The following is a 16,919-nucleotide window of genomic DNA, read 5'->3' on the forward strand; positions in this document are numbered from 1 at the left end:
AGGGGGCAGGGTGGAGGGGAAGGGCGGAGTGGGTGGCTGGAGGCGGCTCCTAGGGCAAGCAATCAAGCACTCCCCAGCCCCGGCCTGTGAACTCCAGGAGAGAGAACCAGAGATGTCTGTGTGGCTTTTCATCTGCGTTAAAGGGCAGACCTGGGGCGCCTGGGTGGGTCAGTCGTTAAGCTCTGCCTTCGGCTCAGGTCATGACCCCAGGGTCCTGGGATCGAGCCCCACATCAGGCTCCCTGCTCCGTGGGAAGCCTGCTTCTCCCTCTCCCACTCCCCCTGCCTGTGTTCCTGCTCTCACTCTCTCTCTCTGTCAAATAAATAAATAAAATCTTTAAAACAAAAGGGGGGGCAGACCTTCTTCCAACCCAAGGGCAGTGTGGTGGACCCGCCGTGGTGGACGAGGTCAAGGACATGTGCGTATCAGCCGGGGCTCCCAAGTTCTCACTCCCAAACCCACCTCCTCTGAGGCTTAACTGCCGGTTCGCAACAACCCTGCGGCTCCAGGCCTAACCAGGACCCGGCCGCCAGCCCCGCACGCCCCTCCCCGCCCATTGCGCCCCCCGCGCGCCGCCCGCGTCCCCACCTGCACGTGCACCGCCTCCTCCAGCGCCAGGCCGACCGGGTGGCCGCGGTGCGCGCCCAGCACCGGGCAGAGCGCGCACACGCAGCGGCGGCAGCGGCGACAGAAGAGCTCGGCCACGCGGTCGCCGTGCTCCGGGCAGCGCCAGCCGCTCGCGTCCTCGCATTCCGCGGGGCCCGGCTCCCCAGGTGTCCCGCTCTGCGCCCCTGCGCCCGCCATTCAGCCTTCGGGTTCGGGCGGCCGCGGTGCGGGGGAGGGGCTCCCGCGGAGAATCGAAAGCTGGGCGGTGGGGCGGGGCGGCCCCGGGCCGGTCCAGCTCCCGCAGGAAGGATGGCTGCGCGTGCCCGGCCGGCAATAGCGGCCGTCTCGGCGCCATGTTGCCCCGCGGGCTCCGCGCCCTCCGCATCTGCCCCGGCAGCTTCCGCGGCGCGGAGGGCCAGGCCCCGCCTACCGGCTCGGAGGTGGCGGCAGCCGGAGTGGGGCTCGCTCCCGGAGGGCTGGCTTATAGGAGGTGGGCTTCCCCGCCCAGTCTTGCGAGTCCAGTCACTCTCGGAGAACTGCAGCCCTGTTGGCTGTGGCCTCCCCCGGTGGTGTGCGTTACCGACACCTTTCACTTCCCCTTGATTCTCTCTGCCCTTTCCCCAGGAGAAATCACCATTCCCACAACTGTCAGAATCACTCTGGAAACTCTGATTGCCCCGGGCTGTCTCCGCGTCCACCAAATGTAAATAGGTACAGCCAACATGAAAAGCACTATGGAGTTTCCTCAAAAAATGGAACTACCCCATGATCAGCAATCTCCCTTCTGGGTATATATGAGAAGATTATGAAGTCAGTATCTGCAAGAGATATCTGCACTCCTGGGTGCATTGCAGCATCATTCACAATAGCCAAGACGTGGAAACAACCAGTGTCCTTCCAGGAATTAATGGATAAAGAAGATGTGCTGTGTGTATATAAGGTGAAATGTTATTCAGACCTAAAAAAGGATATCCTGCCCTTTGCCACATGGATGAGCTTGGAAGACTTTATGCTTGGTGAAATAAGCCAGGCAGAGAAAAACAAATACTGTTGAGTTTCACTTATATGTGGAATCTAAAGAAACAAAAACAGTTGAACTCCTAGCAACAGAGTGGAATGGTGGTTGCCCAGGGCTTTGGGGGTGGGGTAAAGGGTACAAACTTTTAGTTGTAAGATGCCTTAGTTCTAGGGATCTAAGGTACAGCCTGGTGACTATAGTTAATAATACTGTACTGTATACTTGAAATTTTCTTCGTGTAGATCTCAAGTGTTCTCACCACACACTATGTGAGATAATAGATGTGTTAATTAACTTGATGGTGGTCATCATTTTACAAGGTATACATATATTAAATCATCACATTGTATATCTTTAAAAATCATGTACCATCTAAATATATACAACTTTTGTCAATCGTTATCTCAATAAAGTTGGAAAAAAAAATTCTCAGTTCCTATCCTTGGCTCTTGAATACTTTTGATCCCTGCCCTGTCTATGCTCTCTACCTTTTGTTTCCAGACCAGGGAATAGGCGGTCTTCTCTGCTTGGGACCTCTCTTCCCCAAATACCCTTTTCCCTGCCTACTTCTATTTATCCTTCAGGTGTCTGCCTAAGTATCACCTCCTCCAGGAAGCCTTCCTTGCTTCTCTCCCAGAGCAGCCCACACTTCCCCCATCCTGGCCCTCCTCTTCCTTCCAACCATAACTAAAAACTTCAGAGGGCAGGGACCAAGTCTGTTTTATCTATTTCCCAGCCTGGTCTCTGGCCCAAACAAGTAGATACTTAATTGGTATTTGTAGAACAAATCAAGAAAAGGAAAGCTCCAGGTATTAAAATGTCTAGGCAGATGTTGTTTATTATTTTGTTACATTCTTTCCATTGTACAGTTTCACATCTATTTATTTTCACTTTTATTTCTTAATTTTTTTTTTACAAAGGTAAAAGGAACTTCAGAAACATTAAAACAATCAAGCTATTTCAGGCACGGTTTCATATTAAAAGCATAGATCTATTTTTGATTTCCTTCTTCCCTCTATGATATAATCTTAAATTTAGTTTCAGGAAGAATATTTATTGTAGAGCTAAGGATAAGCCCCAATGGTCATCTCCCAGTGCTGTCTTCATTCTCAGAAAGCTCCTGAGTCAACAGTCAGGGGGCTCCCGGAGTATGGAGTAAAGAGATGAGTGCACATTCTATTTGCCCTGAGTGTGCGGGCCGGGCCCTACAGATGCTGGGCAACTTCTACTTCATCAGTCAAGAACATAAACAAAAAGGCAATTTTAAAAAATGGCTTAAAAAAATATTCGATAAAAATTACCTATCCCTCTCCCTTGCTGTGAAATAATTTAAATAATTTATTCTAGTTTAAAAAAAAAGCAAACCCAAAAAACAAGTTTGTTCACGGATGCCTTCACATTGTTTTTAAGCATGAGGTCTGGGTCCCTTAAAGGGTAGGGAGAGCTTGAGAAGGTTGTGTGTGGAGGAGGCATTCGGGATGCTCCCAGACTCACCCCCACTTCCTGTTTGCAGCCAGTGCCGGTGGGAGGGATACTTCTTCATTCTCTGAGAATGACATGGGGATAGTGTCATTATTCTGACCAGGGGGATGATGCCTGCCTGGCCCATGTTAGAATTAGAGCTGGGTGTGCCAGGGAACCCTATCCAGGGGAGTTCTGTTCCCTCACAACCCCTGGGATTTGGCCTTTGGTGAGCCCCAGTGACCAAGTCAACAAGATAGGGGATGAGGGTGTCTGGCGTGTGTAGGCAGACAATGGGTCAGAACCATGGCTAGGGGAGGGGGCACTCAGGGGTCCAGAGCCCTCATCGAGTTGTAGCCAGGGGTCCCAGAGAGACATGGGATGACGCTTCCAACCTGGACTTAGAGGATGGGGTTGGAGTCCCGGAGCCTGTCTGATGCTCACTGTCCTTGTCTCTATTGCAATTAGGTACAGATGGGCTAGCCCAGTGGCTCTCCATCCTCACTGTACTGCAGAATACCTGGGAACTTATAACAACATACACAAAGCCAGGCCCTACTCTGGAGATGCAGCTTCAACTGGTCTGGGGTTGGGACTGGGCATCTGCATTTCTCGAACCCTCCTAAGAGGACTCTCATGTATAGCCTGGATTGAAACCTGCCAGGTTAGGTGGCCTCCTCCCATCCCAATCTTAGCTCCAGGACTGCCCTGTGCAGTGGGCAAAACCCCATCGCCTGCACCTCCTCAGTAAGGAGGGGGTACATTTAATTTCCAACATTCTCCATCTCTAGCTAGGCTGCTGTACTGACCACTGAGAAAGAACCTTAGCGAATAGGCTCAGAACACAGACTCCCAAAGGAGGGACATATAAAAACTCTCAGGCTAGAAGGGAACTTCAGGGTCATCCGGCCCTACTCCTTGCCTAGTGCAGTCCTCCCTCTCCAGAAGTGGGTGGCCATGGGGCTCTGCTGGCATCCTGCAGTGCTGGGGCTCCCTCCCTCCTGGACCAAAATCTGCCTACATCCTCCGGAAGTGGGCAGGCTCTGTGGCCTGAGGGCTTTGGGGGTGGCAGTCCGCGGTCATGGGAACCACTCTGATGTCTGCTCCCCCACATAAGGGATAGTGTCTGCCCATACTTGGCTGATTCTGGTTGAAGAGAGGATGGTGTGGGAGCCTCCTATCTGTGTTCTAGCACTGGGCCAAAGCTTGACTTATTTCCCCACAGTTAAAGCTCCTCTGCCCGTTCACCAATGTCTTGTGAGTTCCTACAGCAGACCCTGATCATCACCCTATAGGTAGTTTTCCTCAGGTCACGGCCAAGGTTTCTCATCGCAGGTGGCAGATCCTGTAGAGGGCAGCACACCCCAGCGACCCCAGGTTCAGATGGAGAAATTGAGGCCAGAGAGGGAAGGACTTGTAAGAGGTCACTGCACAAATCAGGGGCACAGCCGAGGCCAGAATAAACGGATTCCTGCCCTGTGGGCTGAGACTGCATCAGACCAGGAACAGCAGAAAGACAGACCCAGCAGACCCAGCCCTGTCATGAACCCTCTGGGGATCTTGATCACTTGTCTCTCTCTGAGCCTCAGTTTCCCCACCTGTAAAATGAGGAAGTTGGGCCAGATCACTGTTTTTCAAACTTCTAAAGGTTTTTTCAGAAGCAGAATTACGTATTCCACAGAAGCCAATATTTAAATCAGAAAGAAAGGGAACTGTCTGGTTGGAGCAGGGTGGAGGTGGGGCATGGCCCTTCTGCTTAGGCTTCCTCCCATTCTGTGGACCACAGTCTGAAAATCACAGGCAGCTTCCCCTCTTAGGTCCTTCCAGCTCTAACTTTATACAGTGTTCTTTCCCTTGAGAAGTTATAGCTCATCGTGGACCCTTAAACACAGAATTAAACAGAAGGCAAGTTATTGTCTAAAAAGAGTCAATTCAGACACTTGTTTTGAGAAGGCAAATAGAAAAACGGCACCACATCCCTCCCACTAGAATCTTTCAGCAACCAAGAGTTTTCGTTTTCTGGTAAAAAATATAGAAATAGTGGTTGTTCTTGGGGGACTTGTGGTTTGGTTCTGGACCTCCCCATGGAGCCGAGTGGTGTCCCTGAGGGCGGGGAAGGCAGAGGTCTCTGCTCAGAACCTCTCTGAGCCCATCTGCGAGTTTTTGACCTCCAGTTCCAACTGTTTGGCCTGCACCTCGCGCTGGGTCAACAGCTCCCGGAGTCTTCGGATCTCCTCCTGTTGTCGATAGAACATCTGCAGCAGCTGGGAAAGCACAAACAGAGGGAGTGATCACTCCATGTCCCAGGATGTGAGGGGTCAGAACACCAGCAGAAAGGACCAAACCTTGCCCCCTTTTCACACAGAAAGGTGGAGGCGATGAACACGGCTGAGGCTCGAGGGAGCGACCATTGCGCAGGCCTTTATAAACCCTCTTCTTCACCCAATAAATGGAAATTTTAAACAACTCGATGTTTCAGACCTTTTCTTGCTTCCTTAGATCCCCTGTGGACTAGAGGAAAGGATGCTTGGCCCTGAAGTCTGGAGACTGGAGTTTTCCCCACTAAACTAGCTAAACTATGTGACCGCAGGCAAGTTACTCATCCTCTCTGAGTTTCAATTTCCTCCTCTAGGAACTGGGGGTCAGAAAATGAACTGGGCATTAGCATCACTGCTGCACTGTAGAGAATTGTAGCAGATGCTGGGCGCTCCCCCTAAGACGAGATCGGGCGCGTTCAGGGTGGTATGGCCGTAGACTGGGCGCTCCCCCTAAGGATGTTCGAGAAGCCTCTGCATGCTCACCACACCCCTACGAGGGGGTAGTGTTAGCACCCCTCCCCCCCACCTGTGCCACTGTGGAAGCTGAAGCTAAGAACGATCCAGCCCCTGGCTCTGAGGGCCTCCCGTCACCGATGCTGAGCAGAGGCAGGCTCAGAACTCTGTGAGATGGCGGCCCCTGTGTTTTTAGCCACTCCATACTGACTCCCAGGGATGGGGGGCGAGTTCAGTCAGGGGATATACCACAGTGCCCACCACAGGTCCTGGGACGCGGTCGGCACTTAACAAATGTCGACTCTGAAACAGAAAATCCTAGGGTCAGAACTGGGAGGGAATCTAACACCAAATCAAACCCTCTGCAGCTTGTAGATGGTTTTCCGCCATCTGCATGTAAACCCGCCATCTTGGCAGACATACAGCGCTCACTGCCTATTTGGTGAATGAAGTCACAGAGTGAGTCAAGCGGCCAGGCCAGGCCCCACAGCTGGTTGTTGTCACCCCCTCATTTTCTCCCCACCATCCCAGTGCAGGCACCACCCTCCTCGTTCACACCTCGTTCTCTGTCTTTGGTGGGGGACACTCCATGTCAAAGCCGTTTGTGAGCCGAGCTGTCTTCTCTTCTGGCCTGTGTTCAGCTGCTGCCTGCCTGGGCACCTTCTCCTCCACCAGGGAGAAGGATCTCCGGCCATCTTCTACAACCACCTTCCCTGTTTGGTTGGAGGGGGCCGTGGGGACGGAGGGGGGTCTCTCTGGGAGCAGTGGCTGGGGGCTCAGCAGCTCGGAGCAGGGCCTCAGGGACACCATGACTGGCCCTGGGAGGGAAGCAAAGGGCTGTTTGAGGCCGAGTGCTCATGAGCAGATGCCGACACACACAGGCACAGGGCCACGGGACAGGAGTGGAACTCTGGCCACATGCAGACGGGAGCCAGCCCGCACACCGGGGCAACCAGGGTGCAAACACACACTCATGTGATCATCTAAGCGAGGCCTGGTTTGCAGGGGCAGCAGAGTGCACGCCCTGGAGCTGCCCCCACACATGGCAAATGCCTCCGGTGAAGCCTCGTCCTTGCTTTGTAGAGACAGTCCCATACACACTGCGCTCCACCATCTACCAGTTCATGAATCCTCCCCACAGCCCTGAGAAGCAGGGGAGGCAACCTATCAGTCACAGAAGAGGCAAGAGGCCCAGAGAGGAGCAGACCAAGTGTTACCCAAAGGGGAGGCAGAAGGAGAGGGAGGTCCCAGGCACAGAGACAGCTGCCGGGGTGGGGCCGAGGAGCATACATTACCTCCCCTGGGCTGGCCCTTAGGTGGACAGGACCAGGAGGGCGTCAGCACAGGGAAGAAGGGCCTGGGGCGGGGGCGGGCAGTAGGGAGCTGCTGCCTAGAGGGTCTCTTAGGTCGAAAAGTAATTGAAGGGGCGCCTGGGTGGCTCAGTCGTTAAGTGTCTGCCTTCGGCTCAGGTCATGATCCCAGGGTCCTGGGATCGAGCCCCGCATCGGGCTCCCTGCTCCGCAGGAAGCCTGCTTCTCCCTCTCCCTCTTGTGTTCCCTCTCTTGCTATCTCTCTCTGTCAAATAAATAAAATCTTTAAATAAATAAATAAATAAATAACAAAACAAACGAACATGGAGGGGGAGAGGTCTCAGGGTCCTAGGATCGAGCCCCGCATCGGGCTCCCTGCTCGGCGGGAAGCCTGCTTCTCCCTCTCCCACTCCCCCTGCTTGTGTTCCCTCTCTCGCTGTGTCTCTCTCTGTCAAATAAATAAATACTTAAAAAAAAAAAAGAAAAGTAATTGAAAAGGTCGGTATGGGAGGATGGGCAAGGGCACCCAACTGAGACTAACCACTCACTCCGCACAGCCTGGAGTTTCAGGAAGTTTTCCATGGAGCAAAATCCCTTGATTTGGAAAGACTTTCCGGAGCCACTTGGGAAAACCCCTCCCTTCTTTGACCCGTATGTGACCATCCTAGCCACTGGGGACTGACTGTCCCAATTTTAGTATATGTGCTGCTGAAGCGAGTACTGGGGACTGACTGTCAAGGACCATTTGGCTGGGGTTATGGGAGAATACAACTGCAGGCCACGCCCCTCTCAGCTACTTGGGGCCACTGGACACTCCCATTTCCCCTCACATTCGCTCGGGGCCTTTTGTCTGCCCCCCTCACCTTTATTCATGCCACGGAGCCACTCCTGGGCTGTCAGAGACGGCCAGGCTCCTGCCGTGGGCGGGTAGATGTCCTCTTGATAAGACTCCGACTGCAGGAGAAGCCAGGACAGTGAGGACTGGGGCGGCAAAGGGGCTGCCCAGATGGGAGGGCCCTCAGGGATCTGGGGTCCAGGCTTTCCCCACCTAGGAGTTGAAGAAACCAAGGCCCAGGGAGCAAAGGGACATGCCCAAAGTCACACGGCAACTCAGGAGCAGAGATGGGGTGGGACTCGGGACCCTTAGCTCCCAGCAACACTGCACGGGCAATGAGAAAGGCCTTTCCCTTGAGGAGTGGCCATCAGCCTCCTTGCTGCTACCCCAGGGCATGGGCTCTGGGCTCCAGGTGCCAGGGCCTGTGCTCTCCAGGAGGGGTTCCCGCCTCCCTCACAGATGGCCACACCACCCTTACCCGCCGGGGTACAATCATGGATATAGGCTCAATGAGGCCTTTGCTTGCAATCAGCTTGTAGAAGCGGAAGATCTCGCAGGAGGTGACGTCGAGACCTCTCTTTGGCATGACACCTGCGGGCAGATGGCCAAGGAGGGTTCAGAGGTTCCGGCTGGGCTGGAGTCACAGGGACCCAGGGTGAGTGGCAAAGCCAGACTGCACATCTGGGCATGAGCAGAGAGCACCCTCCTCCCACCACCCTTCCCTCTACAGACAGTTCATGAGCAAATACCTATGCTGGGCTGGGCCCTGTGCTGGGAAAATGGGGTTAAAGTAATCAGACTTGGTCCTCACCTCCAAGGACTTCAGTGATTTTAGCTAGACTTTACGGGAAGCGTGCTCTGCTCAAGGCCCCCTCACTTGTGCCCGAGCTGCTCTGAACAGAGCTCCTGCCCCTGTTTTCTGTTGATTAGTGCTAGCATGGTGTCTTTCTCCTTCCCTTTGCCTTTAATCTAGCTGTGTCTTCATGTTCAAGTGGGTTTCTTATAGACAACGTGGAGACGTGTGTTTTTTTTTTTTTATCCCCAGATACACTTTTAAAGCAGGGGCTCTCCTAGGTCAGTCTCTCTTATGTCATGGCTACTGTTATAACTGCTCCACCTTGGCCTAGAACGCCTTCATGCTCTCCCTATGCTGTGCTCTGCTCCCCTTTTGGCTCCTCAAGTGTTGCCTCCTCTGGAAAGCCTTCCTTGACTTCCTGCTGCTTGCTCCTAGAGAACCTCCTGCACAGCGCCATTACAGCTCCCACAGAGTCAGTGTTGATCCGCCATCTGCCCTCCCGAATGGGGGCCCCTCCAGGGTGGGGCCCTCATCTGACTCGGTCCTGTCTCCCCAGGACCCATGTGGCCTCAGTGTTCCATACTCACCCATCCCCTTCTGTGGGCTATGGGAGCGGTATTCTGTCAGGTAGCTCAGGTGAGGTTTGTCGGCGCTCACCTCATAGTAGCGGATGTTTCCATCTCCCTGAGGAGGGGGAGGGTACAACTCAGTGCCGCTTCCCATCAGCCCCCTCCAGGCCCCCACAGCCATGCAGCAGAAACCTGGTGTTACAGCGACAGAAGAGCTGGCAAAGCCACTCCACACAAGAGAACACCAGGGAGCTGTCATCAAAGCAGCAGGGGGTCCTCATTTTAACACTCGATCCCCCCAACCATGACCCAAAGCCCACCTCTGTGCCTCCAAAGCAGAAGCTCTGGGAGCACAGGCCTGAGTCCCACTCCCAGCTGCACATAAAGGTCAGGAGTGGTGGGTCCTGAGATCATCCAGTGGGTCTCACCGCTGGGGCATTTCTGGTTGTCGCTGGCTGGTGACTGGGGAGGGGTAGGGGGCAGGGAGCACTGCTCCAGGCATTGGTGGGTGGGAGCTACGGTGTCAAGTACAGGATAGTCTCACCCAATGAAAACCTGCTCCACCCCAAATTCGAAGGTACCCCTATTGAGAAACACCAACGGTGCCTCCTCATCTAGCCCCAGAATTGAGGAGCGACAAGCTTGGGGTGTCTGACCAAAGCCCTGGCCCTGGGTGTTCCCTGGAAGCCAGGACGGTAGGATGGGGTACCGTGTTCACCACAGGGAGATTCCTGCTCGTCCCTATCCCTGCCCTGCATCCCAAGAGCCCCCGGCGGCTGTCTGGCTAGCGGTAGGGTTAGGCTGGGGAAGTCCTGCTCCCTGCTCCCTCCCATGCCAGGCTGACCTTCCCCACCACGTAGAGCATGTTGGTGTCCGCGTCATAGAAGGGAAACAGCACGCCCGAGGAGCCATCCAGGTCCATCTCTGAGAGAGGCTGGGAGAGGTTGTCCTGCAAGAAAAGGGAGACCAGGAAGGCCTGTGGGTCACTCCTGGAGGTCCTCAGTGGTGTTCTCGGAGATGAGAATGCCTGCCAGGGGGCTCTGGGTGAGTGTGAGTGTGTGTGTGTGCGCGCATGCATGTGCATGTGCATGTGAGAGGGAAGGAGACAGAGGGAAAGAGACCACCACCTTTTATTCTGCCAGCATTTTGCCTTCAACCCATCACCTCTCACACACCTGCTCGCACGCCAGCCCTCCGCCTGTTTATTTGTTGTAAAAGATGAAGGAGGAGGTTCAGAAAGAGGAAGCGATTTGTCCAGTCTTTGAAACTCTAGCCAAGGGCTCCTTCAAATCAATACTGCTTGGCTTGGCCCCTACCCTCACTGCCCTCAGCCGCTCCCCCTGCCCACCTGCCTTAGTGTTCGGTTCCAAGCCCTTGCTCCAGCTGTTCCTTCTGCCCAGAGGGACATCTCCTCTCTCTCCCCCCACCCCCCGCCCTGTCCTGGTCCCCGGAGTGGCCACCTTCCCCCAACCCCGACACTCCCTCCTTGAAGGAGAAGATGCACAAGGTCTGGGCTCGCTCCCTCCGGCTGTTGGCATCCCCCCGTTTTTCATCCCTGCATCCTTAGCACCAGGCAGGCTCTGCTAAGTACATGCTTGAGCAATGAGTAGGGCATGAATGAAAGAGTGAATGAATGAAGCCAGCACTCGGCTGAAAGGCGACGGCGAGGGGCAGGGCGGGGTTGCACGGGAGACTCACCTGGTCCCACACGGCCAACTGCCGGTTGTTCCATCGGGATGTGCCCGTGGACAGCAGCTTATTCAGGTGCCCCAGAAACAGCACTTTGTTGGCCCGGTGCTCCGTGCAGTTGGCTTCCTGGACGGACACGTGCGGTCAGGGGCTCGCGGGTGGCAGCTAGGGGCTCTGGCCTCCCTGCTTTTGCTGCTGCCGCTGCGGTACCTAGAATGCCTTCCTTGCTCACCACCTAGCTCTGCTCCGAGAATCTTTCCAGAGGTACCACCTCCCGGAAGCCTTGCAGAGACCCTCCCATCCACATGGAGTCGCTCCTACTATTTTTGCTGAGAGTTCTTTTCCTGAGCTAGGATAGAGCTCCGTGCTCTTGCTGAAAGATGCCTGGGCGCTCACTGTATGCAAGGCCTGGGGTTGGGCGGGCACTGTCACCTGCGTTATCTCGTTCAATCCTCCTGGAGGAAGGACTCATGACCCGCTGTTGCAGATGGGGAAGCAGAGGCTCAGAGAACAGAAGTGCTTGTCTACGGTCACACAGCAGGCGGCAGGAGTGACATGCCTCCTGACAGAGCTAAGGCACACTGACAAATTCTGGAGTTAGACCAGGTTCAAAGCTCAGCTTTCAAGGTGGGCAAGTCACCTGACCTCTTTTCAGCCTCCGTTTTCCTCATCCAAAGAATGGGGGTGACATATCCTACCTCCCAGCAGTGCCAAGAGGACAGACAGAGCTAACACACGTGAAGGCTTGGCCACAATGCTGACAGCATTACCACCCTGTTCTCCGAAGCCTCCCCCAGCCCCTCACCACTCCTTGCTCCTCTGCCCCCAAGCCAGACCCCAGCCCAGCACAGACCTGGAGGACGGCCCCTGCCCGGGGGTCGAGAACCCGAATCTTGCGGTCTTTACAGGTGGTGGCCAGCAGGCTGCCGTTGGTGTTGAAGGACATGGAGAGGATCGTGCCTTGGTGGCAGGTAATCGTCCGCACGGGGTTCATGATTATAGACTCCTTTGTGTCCAGGTTCCAGACCATTACCTGTACAGCAATGAGCTGGCTCTGAGCACAGTGGCCACCCCGCCCCTGGCTCCCAGAGTCGCACGCCCGCCAGGCTGCAGTGAAACACGGTATCCCCAGGAGGGAAGCCGCAGATGGCAGTCTGGCCAAGAAGCCTCGGGTGGGAGGATGGGTCTGCCGGCTGAAGCTGCCACGTGGCAGGAGGGGAAGCCGGGAGTCAGGCTGTCTGGCGGTGAAAAGAAAACACCATCTGCTTTGGAGCAACAAACCATCCATGCTGGGAGGACCCCAGGGGATGAGCTAGTCCAGGGGCTTTCACACACTTATTAGCAGCAGTTTCCACCTCACACAGATAAACAGGGCTGCCATGTTCAGCTGCGTAGGTTGTGCACTGCACAGCTCCAGGGCAATCCCTTCCCATAGCCCGTGACGTGACCTGCACCCCGTGGAGTTGTGTGCAGAATAACTTGCACAACCATATACGGTAGCCCTGCAGACACATCCTACATAAACGGATAAAAGAGTGCTTCTGATCAGAAGGGGGTCAGAGGCTCTGTCAACCACTCCCATGGTGCCCAAAGTGCCTCTATAAAGCCCTATGTTGTGAAGGGGAGAGTTTAAAAGCCATGGCTATGGTCACACCAACCCCATTTGTGTACAAATTGAGAAACTGAGGCCTAGGGAAGACAAGGGACTCTCCTAGTTCCTACTGCAAGGCAGAATCTAGGGCTCCTCTACTATGAATTTTCCCAATCCCCAGGGCCCACAGACTGCCAGCTTCGCAGTCAACAGGGCAGTGGGAAGCTTCTCTGGATAGGACCCAGCCTATCCCCTCCAGGAGGACTAACGGGTTGAATAGTGTCTCTCCCAAAACTCATGTCCACTGGAGCCTCAGAATGTGACCTTATTAGGAAACAGTGTCTTCACATATGTAATTAGCTATGATGAGGTCATACTGGATTGGGGTGGACCCTACATCCAATGACCGGTGTCCTTATCCGAAGACAAGAGGACACGCACGTGAAGCTGGAGGCAGGCTGAAGTGGTGCAGGTGCAGGCCAGGGAATGCAGGGAGCCATCGGAAGTTACAAGAGGCACGGGAGGGTGCTTCCCTAGGGTCTTCAGAGGGAGTGCGGCCCTCCTGACACCTTGATTTTGGATTTCTGGTCTCCAGAACTCTGTGAGAATAAATTTCTGTTGTCTTAAGTGCCCAGTTTGGTCATGTTAGGGCGGCCCCAGGAAATGAGTACATGGACCCACCTTGAAGTCGTAGCCAGAGCTGAAGAGGATGTTGGCGGCCGTGGGGTGCCACTCCACCAGGCCCACCCTGCGGGTGTGGCCCATCAGCTCCTTCTTGCAGACTGTGAGGTTCTTTGTCAGCAGCTGCTTGGGGATGTCCCAGATCTTAATCTTTCACGGGAGACACAGGCGGGGGTGGGCGCGTGGTTAGCCAGGTCACCTCGGTACCCCGGCCACCCTAAGCCACAGAACTGGCAGTGCCCAGCAGAAGGGCCAGGGGAGCGCTCTCCATATGCATCTCTCACTCAACGGAGGTGCACCTGGAACCCTCAGAGGGCCAGAGGCTTTGCCAAGGTCTTCCGGCCCAAGTAGGGGCTGGCGTTGCCAGAGTTGAGCCCCGGCCTCCAAATCTGCCTCCTGGTAATAAGCTTTGCCATCCTAATGGCCTGTGTCATGGGCAGCTGGGCGGGCCACAGGCCTGACTCCCAGGCTGGATGTCAGATCAAATCCACCTCCCAGCCTAGAATATCCCTCAAAGTACAGTCGTCTACCCCCTCCTTGTTCCAAAGGCTCAGCCTAGAGCCCCGAATGCCCGGAGCAAGTGTTTGTGCTCTGTCATCAGAACGCTAGGGAGCCAGTGCAGTCTCTGGAGCAGGACAGGGTGGGGCCAAGCTCTCTCCTCTGGAGTGGCCCCCTTGGATGGCCTCAAAGAGGAAAGATGAAGGGCCAGAAGGACAGGCTGGATGAGGTCATGGCCTGTATTTCACAGGAAGGGTCTGGGAAGAGGAGCTGGGGCTTCCTTTCAGAGTAGTGTTGTCGAGGAAGGAAGGGGCTTCTACAGAAGAAAGTAAGCTTCCTGTTAAAGAGGCATACAAATGGAGCTGGGGGGGCGGGGGGGGTGACACAGAGGGGATGGCAGAAACTTGATGCTCTTTGTCGTCCTTCAGAGCTCTCAGGCCCCTAGGTGACTGTACATCCCCTTTCCTTCAGAGATACAAGGGTTTTCAGGTAGACTTTGCTTTCAATTCAACACATATTCACTCCCTGGTCATCTGGATTTAACCCCAGGAAGGCAAGCCCACGAGTGCCAGAGGTTCCCGATGAGGCGCTGGGTGAACGCTATGATTGCACGGGACCGGCCGCCGCACGACGGTGGACTCTGGGCAGGTCTGTGTGCAGACACCATCCCCCACGCTCCTCAGAGCTAGAGGGCCGTCCCTGCCCCACGGGTCCCGGGGACAGGGAGGACACAGCAGAGCACTTTCCATGGGAGGGCCTGGGGTTAGGCACTCCCGCCCCCCACCCCCCAGAGCCAGGTGCACTCCTCCTGCCCCAGGGGCATCTGGGAAGGAATGGGGGCAGGAGATGAGGATAGCTAGGAATTTCATAAAGACCCTGCAGGGAGTCTTCAAAGCAGGCTTGAAAAGGCAGGTATTCTAGGAGTGGGGACAGACTCCGATACTGGATATCCGCCCCTGGAGACAAGGCCAATTCTCCCAGGGCCTGACCGCATCTTCAGTGAAACTACCTCAGCAGACACTGTCCTTTATGCTCCTTGGCATCCCCTTGTGCAAAGTGACACAAGTCCTCTTAGAATTTTCTACCTGCTTCTCCTGAGGAACTGCTCTGTTTCCTTTCATCAGACAGTGAGGGTTCCGCAATACATTCTATTTCTCTTTTTGCCTTGACTGCTAGGCAGCTCTGAGCTAACCCTGGAGCTCAGCAGTTGCAACCCTTCACAGCCAACGTCCCAAGGATCATTTCTTCAATTCCTCCATCCGTGGCTACTGCTATTTAGGGAAGGGGCATAGCTCAGTGGAGATATATTGGGCTCTGGAATCAAGCCTTAGTCTGAGGCCTTGCTCAGCATCCACAGCCTGTGTGACTTGGGGCAAACTGCTGAACCTCTCAGATCCTCAGGTTCTCCATAAGAAAAATATCCTACCTTGTGGGGTTGCCGGAAAGACAGGGTGAAATAGTGAGAGTCAGGACCGTGGGCTGTGTCTTTTGTTTTAAGCCATACTCACTGCATTTTAGAGGTGGGCAAAGAATTAATTATAAATAAATAACATCGAACATTGTGGGAAGCAGGGATTATGACCCTGGTACAGAACAGGGGCTCAAAAGGTTGGTGGGGCTGAAGCTTTGGGGATGGTTGTGGTGCCCACATTCATATAAGGATCCCACTTCTACCCTTTTAAAGCTCCCTTCCCCACTGTCTGTGAAATTAAGCGTCACAATATTTTCTGGCAACAACAAAAAATGCTCCTCACAGCATTTTATAGTTCCCCCAGAAGATGGGCTTTTCCACTGGACTATGAGTCTCACTGGATCCTCATTAGATAGTTGGGAGCTATTATGCCCATTCTAGAGGTAGTGGGACTGAGGTCCAGAGAGAAGATCTAAAGGGGTGGTGCCCCAACTCCTAGAGCCAGAACTTCTCCCGCACAATCTCACTGAGTCCCTCCCTGCCACAGTGGCCTCACCTCATGAAGGATCAGGGCATCAGGAGCATCTGAGCCCAGAACAGACACCATTTCACCTCCCCGCGCCCCAAGCCCCCTCCTCTCGGGAAAGGGAACCGCCTCTCGCGCTGACACTCACTGTGGTATCTTCAGAGCAGGAGGCGATCTCAAAATCATTAAAAGGATTCCACTTGATGTCTAAGACGTTCCCTCTGTGCCCGCAGACCCTTGGGTAGTGGGGGTCCAACTTTCCCGTCTGCAAAACAGTGCCCAGGAGTGTTGGGGAGAAGAGGGGGCTAACTCCACTTAAGCATCTGGACGGTCCCTTGGCAGTCAGCAATCACTGAGTAGACAGGAAAACGTAAGGGACAGATGGGGTGTGAATCTAGGCCCGACCACCATTCTCGGTGTGAAGCTGGGGGGAGTCACATGACTTCTCTGAGTCTCTATGTCTTCCTCAGTAAAATGAAGGCAATAATAGGTATTTCCCAGGGTTCACATGAGGATCACAGGAGATGAGGTGTGGAAAGGGTCTAGCACAGTGCCTAGCACATAGTAGGTATTCAGTACAAGGATATTTGCCCTCTCACACTGCTGGTGGGAATGCAAAAATGGTGCAGCCGCTTTGGAAAACAGTCTGGCAGTTCCTTAAAAGGTCAGACATAGAGTTACCATGTGACCTAGCAATTCCACCCCAAGGTGTATCCCCAAGAAAAGTGAAAACACAGGCCTACAAAAAAACTCACACACCAATGCTCACAGCAGTGTTATTCATAATAGCCAAAAGGTGGAAACAGCCCAAATGTCCATCAGTGGATGAATGAATATACAAAATGTGGTATATTCATATAATGGAATATTACTCGGCTAAAAAAAAAAGGAATGAAGAACCAACACATGCTACAACATGGACGAGCCTTAAAAACACACTAAGTGAAAGAAGTCAGACATAAAAAGCCACACATTGCAGGATTCCACATAAATGACCAGATGTGGTACCAGACGTGGTACCAGACGTGGTTTCATTGTTAAGAGCAAATTAACACATCTTCTAGTACCCAGTCTTCAGAACGCTGACTAATACCTGAAAAGAGGTAAATCCATAGAGACTGAAAGCAGATTAGTGGTTGCCCAGGACCCGGGGCGGG

General features: G+C 54.1%; 2 protein-coding genes across 2 annotated transcripts in view; both read right to left on the bottom strand.

Annotated features, from left to right (window-relative positions):
• The window catches only part of TRIM14 (tripartite motif containing 14), a 32,649-nt gene extending 31,845 nt beyond the window's left edge, over positions 1-804 (bottom strand). Inside the window, 1 exon segment of the mRNA XM_021691628.1 lies at positions 589-804. Coding sequence (XP_021547303.1) covers positions 589-804 — 216 coding nt within the window.
• Positions 805-4,761: 3,957 nt separating this feature from the next.
• The window catches only part of CORO2A (coronin 2A), a 50,467-nt gene continuing 38,309 nt past the window's right edge, over positions 4,762-16,919 (bottom strand). Inside the window, exons 3-12 of the mRNA XM_021691260.2 lie at positions 15,911-16,027; positions 13,328-13,477; positions 11,909-12,088; positions 11,065-11,181; positions 10,211-10,315; positions 9,385-9,481; positions 8,480-8,592; positions 8,030-8,120; positions 6,415-6,674; positions 4,762-5,349 (exon numbers count right to left, since the gene is read on the bottom strand). Coding sequence (XP_021546935.2) covers positions 5,218-5,349; positions 6,415-6,674; positions 8,030-8,120; positions 8,480-8,592; positions 9,385-9,481; positions 10,211-10,315; positions 11,065-11,181; positions 11,909-12,088; positions 13,328-13,477; positions 15,911-16,027 — 1,362 coding nt within the window. The 3' untranslated portion in view covers positions 4,762-5,217. The remainder of the gene's footprint in view (positions 5,350-6,414; positions 6,675-8,029; positions 8,121-8,479; positions 8,593-9,384; positions 9,482-10,210; positions 10,316-11,064; positions 11,182-11,908; positions 12,089-13,327; positions 13,478-15,910; positions 16,028-16,919) is intronic.

Source organism: Neomonachus schauinslandi, chromosome 13 (assembly GCF_002201575.2).
Source record: "Neomonachus schauinslandi chromosome 13, ASM220157v2, whole genome shotgun sequence".
Classification (NCBI taxonomy): domain Eukaryota; kingdom Metazoa; phylum Chordata; class Mammalia; order Carnivora; family Phocidae; genus Neomonachus; species Neomonachus schauinslandi.